Source organism: Micromonas commoda, chromosome 4 (genome assembly GCF_000090985.2).
Source record: "Micromonas commoda chromosome 4, complete sequence".
In the NCBI taxonomy this organism is placed as follows: domain Eukaryota; kingdom Viridiplantae; phylum Chlorophyta; class Mamiellophyceae; order Mamiellales; family Mamiellaceae; genus Micromonas; species Micromonas commoda.
Genome location: NC_013041.1, coordinates 1,109,178 through 1,120,700, shown reverse-complemented (window position 1 = coordinate 1,120,700; position 11,523 = coordinate 1,109,178). Strand labels below are relative to the sequence as shown.

Genomic DNA, 11,523 nt, shown 5'->3' with positions numbered 1-11,523 from the left:
TAGCCCGTCCTCCGTCAGGGAGAGGGGAACTAATGTCTCGTGGCTCGGGCGCGACGATACTCAGGGATAGGAACCAGCTCGGAGCCTTCGACCGCATCCGAGCGATACGCGAGGGCAAGGGCAAACGCAGTGCGTTCCTCGAGGACTTCGCGTCCGACGGCCCCGAGTCCCCGGACCCACCGACGCCCCCCGAGCCGTCCCGCGAGGATCTCCCTAGCAGGCAGAGTAGCCTCAGCTCGGAAAACGCCCCGAGTCAGATGCTCGACTCCGACTCCGACTCCGACGACGCTTCCGCTCGCCCCGCGAGGCGACGACTCGTCAAGAAGTCCCAGCTCAACGATGACAAGGAGGAGGAGGACCGGCGGGTGTCGATCGGGAGCCCTATCCGCGGTCAGCGCCGCAAGATCGGCCGAGGCCTCGCGGACTCGGACTCATCCGACGACGACGACGACGAAGCCGCCGACGACGACGAAGACTCCGACGACGACTACGCCCCGGCGGACGCCGGCGACGATCTTTCCGACGCCATCGGCGCCGTCACCTTGAGCGAGGAACCCGTGACGTACCGCCCGAAGGCGCCGGCGTCCGTCGCATCCCCGCGACCCCCGCCGTTCGCCCCGGTGATGCCCGATCGCGCGACGACGGCGACGACGGCGACGCCACCCGGACCAAACCGGACCAAACCGGACCAAACAGGACCGACCCGCGCGACCCTGAGCGTCACCGACGTCATCGCCGCGCGCGCGAAGGCGCCCCCCGCGCGGAACGAGCCCGCGCCCGCGCCCAAGAAGCGCGCGGCGCCCGCCCCGCGCGCCCCCACGAAGGCGCCTCCATCCGCTCCGAGAGACTCGGCGCCGGCGGAGACCGCCGCCGTCCGCGACCCGGCTCCGGCTCAACCGCTCAACGATCCGACGTCCGCCGGTGACGCCCCGGGCCAGCACAAGGAGGCCCAGCACAAGGAAGCCCACAAGAGGCCCATGCGACTGAAGGGCAATACGGAGGGTGGCCCGCGGTTCGAGCTTGCGGGGGACCTCGCGTCGCGGCTTTACGACCACCAACGCGACGGCGTTCGTTGGATGTGGAACCTTCAGCTGTTGGGTCGGGGCGGGATCCTCGCCGACGATATGGGCCTCGGTAAGACGCTGCAGGTGGCGGCGTTCGCGTCCGGTCTGCTGCGAAGCGGAGCGGCGCGACGGTTCCTGGTCCTCGCGCCCACCACGCTGTTACCCCACTGGCACAAGGAGTTCATCGTGGCTGGTTTGAGGGACGGGGTGAACCTTCACAAGTTTGCCGGCGGCGGTTCGAGGGCGGACCGCGACCGGGCTCTGTCCAAGGTGCGCGCCCACGGCGGCGTCCTGCTCACCACCTACGGCATGGTGCTCCACAACGACGACTCGCTGGGTGCGCCCGCGTCGGAGGAGGACGCCGAGAAGGTGGCCGCCGCGAGCGGCAGGGGCGCGGCGGTGGCGGCGCAAGACATGCCCCCCGGCGCCAAGGAACTCCACTGGGACTGGATCGTGTGCGACGAGGGACACAAGCTCAAGAACCCGAACGCGCAGCTCCCGCGAAAGGTCCGGACCCTCCCCTCCTCGCACAGGCTCATAATCACCGGCACGCCCATACAGAACCACCTCGCGGAGCTGTGGGCGCTCTACGACTTGTGCTGCCCGGGTCTCCTCGGCGACGAGGCAGAGTTTCGGAGGGAGTACTCCAAGAAGATCGCCGCGGGGCAGAGCAGGGACGCGACCCAGAGGCAGCGGTCGGCCGGGGCGCGCGCGAGCGAGGAGCTGCGGAACAAGTGCAAGCCGTTCATGCTCCGCCGAGAGAAGTCGTCCGTGCTCGCGAGGGCCAAGGAGGAGGAGGAGAAGGAGCGAAAGGCGGCGCAAAACGACCCAGAGGCGCGAAACGCAGCCGCCGCCGCCGCCGGGCCCCGCACCTCCATCGAGGCGTCCACCACCGGATGGGCCGGCGTGAAGCACGCGCCCCAGCAGCTCGGCACCAAGAACGACCTCATCGTCTGGCTCCCCCTGCGCCCCGCCCAGGAGCGGCTCTACCGCGCCTTTCTCAAGTCCAACACCGTTCGGTCGGCGCTCAACAAGACGGGCTCAGCCCTCTCCGCGATTAACATCCTGAAGAAGATCTGCGACCACCCGGCGCTGTGCCTCGCCATCACGGAGACCTCCGCCGCGGACGCCGCGGCGACGAGCCACGTCGCGAGATCATCCCCGTCCAGATCCCCCGCCAGGGACGGCCGCGAGGAGGGCGAGGAGGGAGACGAGGAGGAGGAGGACGGGGACAAGCGCGAGGCGAGGCGGCTCGCCGTCGCCGCCGCCGTCGCCGCCGCGGGTCTCACGGAATCGGACCTCGGAGGCGCGCCCGACGCCTCTGGAAAATGCGCGTTTCTGATGTCCCTGCTCCGGCACCTCGCGAGCAGCGGTCACAGGACCCTGGTGTTCAGCCAGTCGCGAGCGATGCTCGATGTGCTGGAATCCGCCGCCCGCGCCGACGGCCACGACCTGGTTCGCATCGACGGCAAGGTTCCCGCGGACGAGAGGCACGCCCGGGTGGAGCGATTCCAGTCCACGCCGTCCATCCCGCTGGCGCTGCTCACCTCGCAGGTGGGCGGCCTCGGGCTCACGCTGACCGCCGCGGATAGGGTCGTCATCTACGACCCCGCGTGGAATCCCGCTGCAGATTCGCAATCGGTGGACCGAGCGTATCGCATCGGCCAGACCAAAGACGTCGTCGTGTACAGGCTCGTCACCTGCGGGACCGTCGAGGAGAAGGTGTACCGTCGACAGGTGTTCAAGGGAGGGCTCTCCCGCGCCGGGACCCAGGACGGGAACCACTTTAGGTACTTTAGCGCCGACGAGACGAGCCAGCTGTTTGAATTTTCCGACGACGCCGCGCGCGGGTCGAAGACGCAGAAAGAGCTCGAGCGGCTGCACGCGCACCAGCGCCGGTGGACGGCGGAGCTCGCGAACGTCGAGGCGCCCGTGATCGAACGACTCGGGTGCGTCGGGGTGTCCGATCACGACCTGCTGTTCAGCAAGGAGGACAGCACGAAGGCCGGCGACGGCGCCAGCGTGCTCTCCGCCGGGGGGGGCGGCGGGGGCAGGCCGGGCGGGGGCGGCGGCAAGGCGACGGGGGCCAAGGATAAGGGGGGCAAGGGCGCGCGGGGCGGGTGGAAGGGAGTGGACGCGGGCTGGGGCGGCGATGCGAGGCTCGCGGGGCTCGCCATCGCCGCGGGGTCCGCCGTCGCCGCGCCGCCCTCCTCCTTTGCGTCGTCGTCGCGTCCCCTCGAGGCGGACAAACCCCCGAAGACGACCAGGAGTAAAGCCGCGGAGAGGCTCGAGACGCTGATGGCGCAGCGGGATAAGCAGAAGATGCTCCTGTCCATGGACGGCATGGTGTCCCGGCTGCCGGACAAGGGAAGGAGCATCGAGGTCCGCATCGAGGCGTTGGAGAAGGAAATCGCGGCGGCCAAGGCAGAGCTCAAGGCTAAATACGGCGCCGGGGCGCCCGCGACGGGGGCGAGCAAGTCGGCCGCGATGGCGGCGCTGGACGCGCACATCGCGAGGTCAGCGCCCGCGCGAGCGCCGCCGAGGGACGAAACCGTGCAGGGGGCATCCGAGGAGCCGCGGGGGGACGGGGGCTCGGACCCCGAGGTCGAAGGCGCCGCGAGCTCGGCGAGGGACGGGAACGATGCCGGGGATGCCGGGGGATCATATGCCGAGGAGGACGAAGAGTTGGACGTCACCGCGGATGCGGACGACGAGTCGATCGCCGGAACCGACGACGGCGACGACGCGGGGTCGTCGCCGGCGCGATCGACGCCCGCCCCGGCGCCCCCCCCCTCCGGCAATGATGATGAAGAGGTCGCCGGCGAATCCTCTGACGAGGCATTCGAGACGGCTCCCAGCACCCCCACGGGTGCGAGGGAGGTGGACGACCTCTCGGCGATGCTCGGTGGGATGGGCGTGCGCTGAGCCTCACGTCGATCGTTTGACGGGCGCGCGTTGGGAACGGCGGGAGACGAGTAGTGGCGCAGTCGAGAGAGATGGTTTTGACGGAACGACAAACACCGAGCGTTTCAACCGCCGTCGTGCCAAATCCCGAAATCCCAACCGCGATTTTGATTGGCCGGAGATCCCGCGCAGAGGGAGAGGCTCGCACCCATTACTTGTATCGATGGCGTCCGTCGCGCTGTCGGTGGGGCCGCCCGGGGTGAGCCTCGCGACTCGCGGGGCTCGACCTTCCCGCGTCTCGAGACTCGGTCGCGCCGATGGAGCGATCCTCGCGGTCCGGCGCGTCGCGGGACGGCCGGCGGTGTCGTCCTCGCGCGCGTCCTCGTCCTCGGCCGGCTCCGGGGCGCCGACGGGGGGAGTGGGAAGGGGCGAGAACCTCCCGAAGGGTGCCAGGGCCAAGCGGTTCAGACGCCGCCCGCCGCCCGTCGCGTGCGCGGAGCCCGCGGTGACGACGCAGGCTGACGCCGAGACGACGCGGGCGAACGCGACGCCGGCGGGTGCCGACGACACCGCCGTCGCCACGCACATCTGCGTCGACTGCGGATATCTGTACGTCATGTCCACCCCGTTCGACGCGCAGAGGGACGACTTCGCGTGCCCGCAGTGCGACGCGCCCAAGTCCCGATTCGCGGCGTACGACTCATCGAGCGGGAAGGCGATCGGGGCGGTCGCCGCAGCGCAGCTTGCTCCGAGGGCCGACGACGAGGAGGCGGATGGGGAGGTTGGGAACGATGAGCCCGGGGTTGGCGGTAAGAAGGGGGCGGCGACGATGACGGCGAGGGAGGTCGGGACGGTGGCGGCGTTCGCGGCGCTCTCCTGCGCCGCGGTGGCGGGCGCGGGGGGACCCGCGGGCGCGGCGGCGGAGGTCACGCGCGCGCTCGATCTCCTCGTGCAAAATCACCTCCCGGGCGTCGGCGGCGTCGTGGAGGATTCCTTCCTCGGGCTGCTCGCCGCGTGCACCGTGTACTGCCTCTGGAGGTCCTCCGTGATCCCGCGGCCGGTGGGGAACCCGATCACCCGACGTTCGAGAACCAACGCGTCCTGGGTGCACGTGCTCTCGGGAGCCGGCGCCCTGGCCACCGGTCTGTACGGCGTGGTGCTGGAGAGGGTGTACCGGGAGTCCCCGGGTTGGACGTGGATGTGGGTGAGCTCGGCGCTCTTCCTTACGAACGCGCTCACCTACGGGCCGCTGATGCAGATCTTCAAGGCTTCCAAGGAGGGAAAGTACGCCATGCAGCTGGGGTACAGCTTCGTCGCGTCGTTCCAGGGGGTGGTGTTCATCGCGTGGTCCGCGCAGCCGGACGCGCCCGACTGGATGTACTGGGCCGTCATGCCGTTTTGGTACTTTTCCGTCGCCAAGCTGTGGGAGTCCACGGAGTTCGTCCTCGCGCTCGCGCCCGACGCCGAGGCGGGAAGCTTCCTGGATAACGTGACCGCTGGTAGCAAGCAACGTCTGGGGAAGATGACCCCGGACGCGGCGACGCTGACGTACGTGTCGTTGAACGCCTTCGCGGCGATATTCGACAACTGCTACATGGCGCTGTACACGGCTCTGGGCCCGGAGCAGTTTTGGCACACGAGCCGGGTCTTCAACGACGCGGACTTCCACCTGAGGCTCGTGAAGGGCACCACGGGGAGTTTGACGGTGGCGCTGCTCATCTTCATCAGCACCCTGGGATGGCGGCGGCAGATGTCCATGGACGTGGCCATCTGGCTCAACGTGATCCTGGGTAGCGTCGGGCCGTGGATCGTGCTCTTCTGGCACAAGCTGGTGGACCCCTCTGAGGACTGGTTCCCGCAGTTCGTGTTCGACCCGGCGTTCGACTACCACCCGCTGTGGCAGACGGCGAGCCAGATCGCGGGCAACTAGAGTCTACGCGTAGCCCTTGTCGACCATTCGTCCGCGTACCCGGCGACTCTCATCGCACCATCGGAGTCTTTTTCACCAAACGAAAGGCTCTTTTAGCTTCGGAAACCAAAACGGCATCATCACTCGGGTAGGCGCGCATAAGGTGGGGCAAATGGCTGACGGGGCCGGGGGCGCCCCCGTGGTTGAGGTAACCACACGAAAGACATCGTGGATACGTAGATCCGTCTGGTTCCTGGCGATCTTCGCGGTCATCGCGGTGGTGATCCTCGGTGACTTCCAGGCGATCTCGGCCGCGAGCTCGACCATCGAGCTCCCGTGGAGGTCGTCGAGGAGGACAGAGGACGTGGTTATCAGGGTGGACATGTCCAAACCGGGGGATCCGGACGAGTTCAGGAAGATGCGGGATCAGTATAAGGCCAAGAAAGCTTCCCAAGGGGCGAGCGAGGGAGGGGACGCGGCGCAGGGCGATCCGGGTCAGAAGCGGGAGGACGCGGGTCCGTCGAACGTGCCGGGCGCGCCCGACCTGGCGACGACGGGCTGGGTGGCGTGGCCTCCGCCCAATCCTCCGCCATCAATGCGCGGGGCCGGGGACGGCGGGACCCCGAAGGACGGCGGCGAGCCCTCGAACCTAGGGGACGAACAGGTTGCCTACCGGGAGGCTTCAAGGAAGGTTGACAAATCAAATCCAGAGGCGGTTGACAGTCAGGCCGGCGCGGCCGCCGCCGACGTCGACCAGGCGCAGCCCGCGGCGGAGGAGAGTAGCAGCCCGGTGCCTCGTGCCCCCGCGACGCTAGAGAAGTACGGCTGGGTCGCATGGCCGCCGCCTAACCCGCCTCCGGCGGCGGCGTAGTCGCAGTGGAGACGAAAGTAAGAAATAGGTTATAGGTTGCAAAGGGGCTAGCGCACTTGTTTCAGTGCCTCCTCTTCCCTCGGTGCTTCGGGAACCCGTTCGCGCGCCCGTTCTCGTGCCCGACGCCGTTCGCGTGTCCATTTCCCTGCGCGGCGAGGCGTTCTCTCATCACCGCGCGCCCCACCACGGTCTGCGCCGCGTTGACGATCGCCACGAGCATGAACCCGGTTGCGATGATGTACGGCCACGGCCGGGACTTATCCTTCCGAATCTGCCGCTTGACCTTCTTCAGCAACTGGTCCGCCGCGGCGAAATCCGGTTGGATGCGGAGCGTCGACTCGAAGGCGCGCGCGGCGTCCTCTTTACGCCCCATGCTCTGAAGCGCGTTGCCGAGCGAGTACTGCAGCAAGACGTGCCTGGGATTAAGCGAGAGGCCCATGGTGAACAGTCGCACGGCCTCCTCGGTTTCTCCCAGCACGAACCGCACGCCGCCGAGGTTGAGGTAGAAATCCGGATGCGGACGCAGTCGCAGCGCCGTCTCGAACGACGCGATGGCGAGGTCGGTCTCGCCCTTCACCCTGTACGCGTTGCCGAGATCCGACCACATCACCGGATCTTTGCCATCCTCCGCGGTGGCCTTGGCGAGGACGTGCAACGCGTTATCGACGCCGCCGTAGCGTTCGAAGAGAACCGCGAGCGCGGGTTCCGGGTTGTACCGTCGTCCGTCGCGCCATCCCGGCCTGTCGGGCTCTCTCCTTGCCGGGCCCTCCTCGGCGCCGGGCGCCGACGACGCCGGGGCTAAGGAGTTTGCGTCGCCCGCGTCTTCGCCCCCGGGCCCTCGCGTCTGCCGCGCCGTCTCCGTGACGTTGGGTCTGGCAGCCCTGTACTCGTCGTCCAGAATCGGCCCGATCGCGGTCCAGCTGTGCCACTGTCCGGGGAGCAGCACCTTGTCCTTGGGGACCGGGAGCGGCCGTCCGGGGTGCTTGACTGGCGCGATCACCTTGGGCACGGCTCCCTTCTCGATCTCCTCCTCGGCCAGCCCGTTGATCGATCCGGTTTCAGGGTCGAAACGGAGGCACGATGCCGCGTGCGCCACGCGCGAGGGCCACAGCGCCCAAGCCGCGAGGCTTCGAGTCGCGACGTATCCCGCGCGATTCGCGATTCCCGCTGGGTGATGGCGGTGACGATGGTGCCAGCCGGCGCGGGGTGCGACGGGAGCCGCCTCGGCTACGCACGCGACGCCGACGCCGTCGCCGGCGGGAGATCCCCCTAGAGTCGCGCTCAGCAGCGCGACAAGGAGCACCGCCGCCGAGGTCCTCATCCTCGCAAGACCCTCCGCTCCCTATGGCAGCCGAATCTTCGGCACCACACAACCTCAACCTGTAATAAGATCCCAACAACCTCCCGACCTGACGACACCCTCGCTGGCAGCCCGAAAATTGGCAAAGATTCGCACAGGCAAGCAGACGGGAGTCTTCTGTGATTTGACCGTCTGTGATTGGCAGTTGATGCCGGACCCTCGCCGTGGCAGTTGACACAGCTTGAAATTTCCTGGGAGAGCGCCCCGAGGTTTTGATGCGATTCTGGCGCGGGTTGTTGCCGCCGGGGCAGAGCGCTGCGCCGCGGGGGCCGGGCTCTGACCACCGGTTTCGCACGATGGTTCACGTGGATTTGCGCAGCGTGGCGCTGTGCACGTGGGTCGCCGCGTTCGCGCACGTCCTCGTCCTCGTCCAAGGGGTGGAATCGTGGACGCTGGGCACTGTGGCGTTGGTGGCGTCGTGCCTCGCGGGGGCGCTCCCGGCCATCTGGGGCGCCTCCGTTCTGCTCTTCGCGCCGGGCGATCCGAACGCCGCGCTCGACGTGCTGCTCGGAAGGACGCACGCGGGGAGTCCGAGCAGCACGTCGCAGCGCGAGGCGAGGTCGCTCGATGCGTCTCCCGAGGCGTCCTCCGCCCGAGGCCGAAGGTTGACATCCCCCCCTGTGAGCGCGGCGACGGGGAAGTTTTCTGACGACGACGGCGACGCCGAAGCGCTCGCGCGCGAGATGGACTCGACCGTGTCCGCGCGGCGGACTTCGGACGCGTCACCGTCACCGTCACCCCCGCCTCCGCGGGACGTATCGCCGGTGTACGCGGCGTCGTCGCTGTTCTCGCAGCACGTCAGCCCGACGCCGTCGAGGAAAACCTCGCGGGAGTTGGGAAAGGCGAATTCAGAGAGGGCGCGGGAGCCCTGTCCCCGCAGGAAAAGCGTCGGACGCAGCGAAACGTTCCCGGGGCCGGGAGATCCGGCTCCCTGGATGGACAACGGCAGCAGCCGCGGGTCCGGGTCGTTCCACGCCGACCCGCGCGTCTCGCAAAACTCCCTCGAACGGAGGAGCCGCGGGCAGAGCATGGACGTGAGAAGATCCGACTTTGGCCTCGACGCTCAGCGTTCCGTCAACGCCCAGCAGCGGCGCCTCAGTTTGGACACCATCAGGGCGTGGAACGTGTTCGGATCCGACGACTCCTCCGATAACGACGACGAGGGCACCGAGGAGGGCTGGCAGGACGCCATCACCGGGATCCGCGGCATGGCGCAGGCGCTGTGCGACGCGAACAATTCCGTCGCGACGGTGTCCCTCAACGCGGACCTCACGGTGTCGCTGTCGAACCTGATGCTCAACACGTTGAAGCTGTTCGATCCCACGGGTGAGAAGGGCGGGGACGGTGACGAGGATGCCCGGGTTCTCCAACTCGAGGACCCCCACGCCATGGTGAAGAGGGTGTGCACCCTCTCGGAGCCGCTCTTTGACACCGGGTGCCCGCTGGTGCTGTACAACAGGTTCAAGCCCGGGGAGCTGAGCTTCGTGCCGCGGGACACCTTCGAGTGCTGCCTCTTCGCGCTGCTGTACCGCGCCGGGACCAGGGTCCTCGACGGCGAATGCGTCATGACCACCGAAAAGATAACGGCGGATGAGATGGCCAAGGGCGACTTGAGCGATTTGGGTGGCTCGGGCGATTTGAACGGCGTCGGTTCGAGGGACCGACCCAGTTTGGACTCCGTCGCGAGCGCGAGGGAGCGCCAGGGGGAGAGAAAAGGAAAAGGGGACGGACACGTGCTTCGAGTCGTGGTGGAGTACCGAACCGCCACGCGGCTCATGAGCAAACAGGAGCTCAACGCGACGGAGCTCAGATTTTGGAAGCGAAGGCTCAAGCGCGTCGGCGGGTCTCTGAAGTTTGAGCAGGTGAACGTCGGGATAATCGGGTCGCACACCGAGCGCATCATCATGATGGTGCCCACCGCCGGGTCCAACACGTTCCTCGCGGCCGAGAAGCACGAGACGGGGGCCAGAATCATGGTTCCCGGGGTTGGATACTCTGACTCCCCCAAGATTGGTTCGCAATCTCTCCGATCGTCGCGCGCTTCCAGCGCCAACGCGGGTATGTCCCTGCGCGAGGACCAGGCGTCGAGGGCTGGGAGCCTACAATCTGGGCTCACCGCGGTCCCCTCGCCCGGGGACAGCTCCCGCGGGGGCTTGGCGCTGAGCGAGCGTTCGGGTCACGAGGGGGACTTGGTGGGACGGGAAGCGAGCGGATTATCCGGAAGCACGGCGGAGGAGTTGATGAGGGAGGAGCAGATGGACGTGTTCGACGCGGAGGACGGCGAGTTCGGCGCGAATTTTCACGGGCACAGGAGACTCAGGCACCGGCTCAGCGGTTTGACAGAGGAGAGCTCGGGCTCGGGGTTGGCGAGCCAGGTGACCGACTCTGGTTCGTCGCTCGACTTCATGGACGACCTCTTCATGCTCACCGCCGGGCAGCTCGATTTCAAGATTCTGTACATCGAGGACGAGCGCGTGCAGGCGTACTTCTTCATCAACAAGTGCCGCAGGGTGTTCGGCGATCGGTGCGTCGTCGTGCACGAGACGGACGGCATCGCCGCGCTCGAGAGGCTCAAGAGCGGGGAGCAGTACACCGTCATAGTCTCGGACGTCTTCATGTCCAGGATGGACGGGGTGTCCTTCTTCCACACCCTGTTCAGCACCAACCTCAACACGGGGAACCTCGTGCCGGAGGGTTTATCCGAGCGCGAGCTGCGCATGAACGTCATCCTCACGGGCGCGGACGTGGACGAGATCTCCGCCGACCTCGAGCAGGTGCGTTCCTTGTACGGCGTGCTCGTGTACAACAAGACGTCGAGCATCGACGTTGTCGGGGACGTGATCAAGCCCCACATATCCTTCGTGGAGAGCAGGCTGAGGGACGTGATACGGCTGGGGCACAACGGCAGGTGGCCGACCTCCGTGGGCTCGGCGGGCGGCGGCGGCGTCCCTCGGGTGTCGGCCAAGTCGAGCTCAAAGTCGGCGGCGGATTTCCTCGCCGCCGCGGGCATCGGCGGCGAATTTCTCCGCTCGCGCCGGTCCAAGCGCGCCAGCGAACGGTCCGCGGACGGTTCTTTCTCGCTCGCGTCCGTCGGTGGGGACTCGTTCTCCGTGGAGCACTCGCCGCTGGGGGTGCGGCAGACGGACTCATGGCGGTCGACGAACTCTTCGCTGGGCGGCGCCAAGGCGAGCGAACCGTCGACGGGACCCACGCGCGACCCGGTGGACCACGGCGATCACTGGGAGGGAGCCGGGACGGCGTACAACCTCATATCGAGGTCGAACACCAGCCTGGGTAAGACGTCCGCGAAACCCTTCCCGGACACCACGAACATTCGAAGGGCCGTCGCCGGGATCGATTAACGAGTTGAGTTGAATTCCTCCTGAAAGTTGGGAGCGTCACTATGATAATAGCG

General features: G+C 67.7%; 3 protein-coding genes across 3 annotated transcripts; 2 read left to right on the top strand and 1 right to left on the bottom strand.

Annotated features, from left to right (window-relative positions):
* Positions 1–32: 32 nt before the first annotated feature.
* Positions 33–6,748, top strand: MICPUN_96340 (SNF2 super family; the record flags this gene model as incomplete). The annotated part of the gene is made up of 3 exons (XM_002501804.1): positions 33–3,778; positions 4,272–5,864; positions 6,118–6,748. The coding sequence occupies 3 exons, from the start codon at positions 33–35 to the stop codon at positions 6,746–6,748; spliced, it is 5,970 nt and encodes a 1,989-aa protein (XP_002501850.1).
* A 61-nt stretch (positions 6,749–6,809) lies between these two features.
* MICPUN_58018 (predicted protein) lies at positions 6,810–8,069 on the bottom strand (the record flags this gene model as incomplete). Its single annotated transcript, XM_002501409.1, has 1 exon — positions 6,810–8,069. The coding sequence occupies one exon, from the start codon at positions 8,067–8,069 to the stop codon at positions 6,810–6,812; it is 1,260 nt and encodes a 419-aa protein (XP_002501455.1).
* Positions 8,070–8,404: 335 nt separating this feature from the next.
* On the top strand, positions 8,405–11,470 carry MICPUN_58017 (hypothetical protein; the record flags this gene model as incomplete). Its single annotated transcript, XM_002501803.1, has 1 exon — positions 8,405–11,470. One exon carries the CDS (start codon positions 8,405–8,407, stop codon positions 11,468–11,470), a length of 3,066 nt encoding a protein of 1,021 aa, XP_002501849.1.
* Positions 11,471–11,523: the final 53 nt, after the last annotated feature.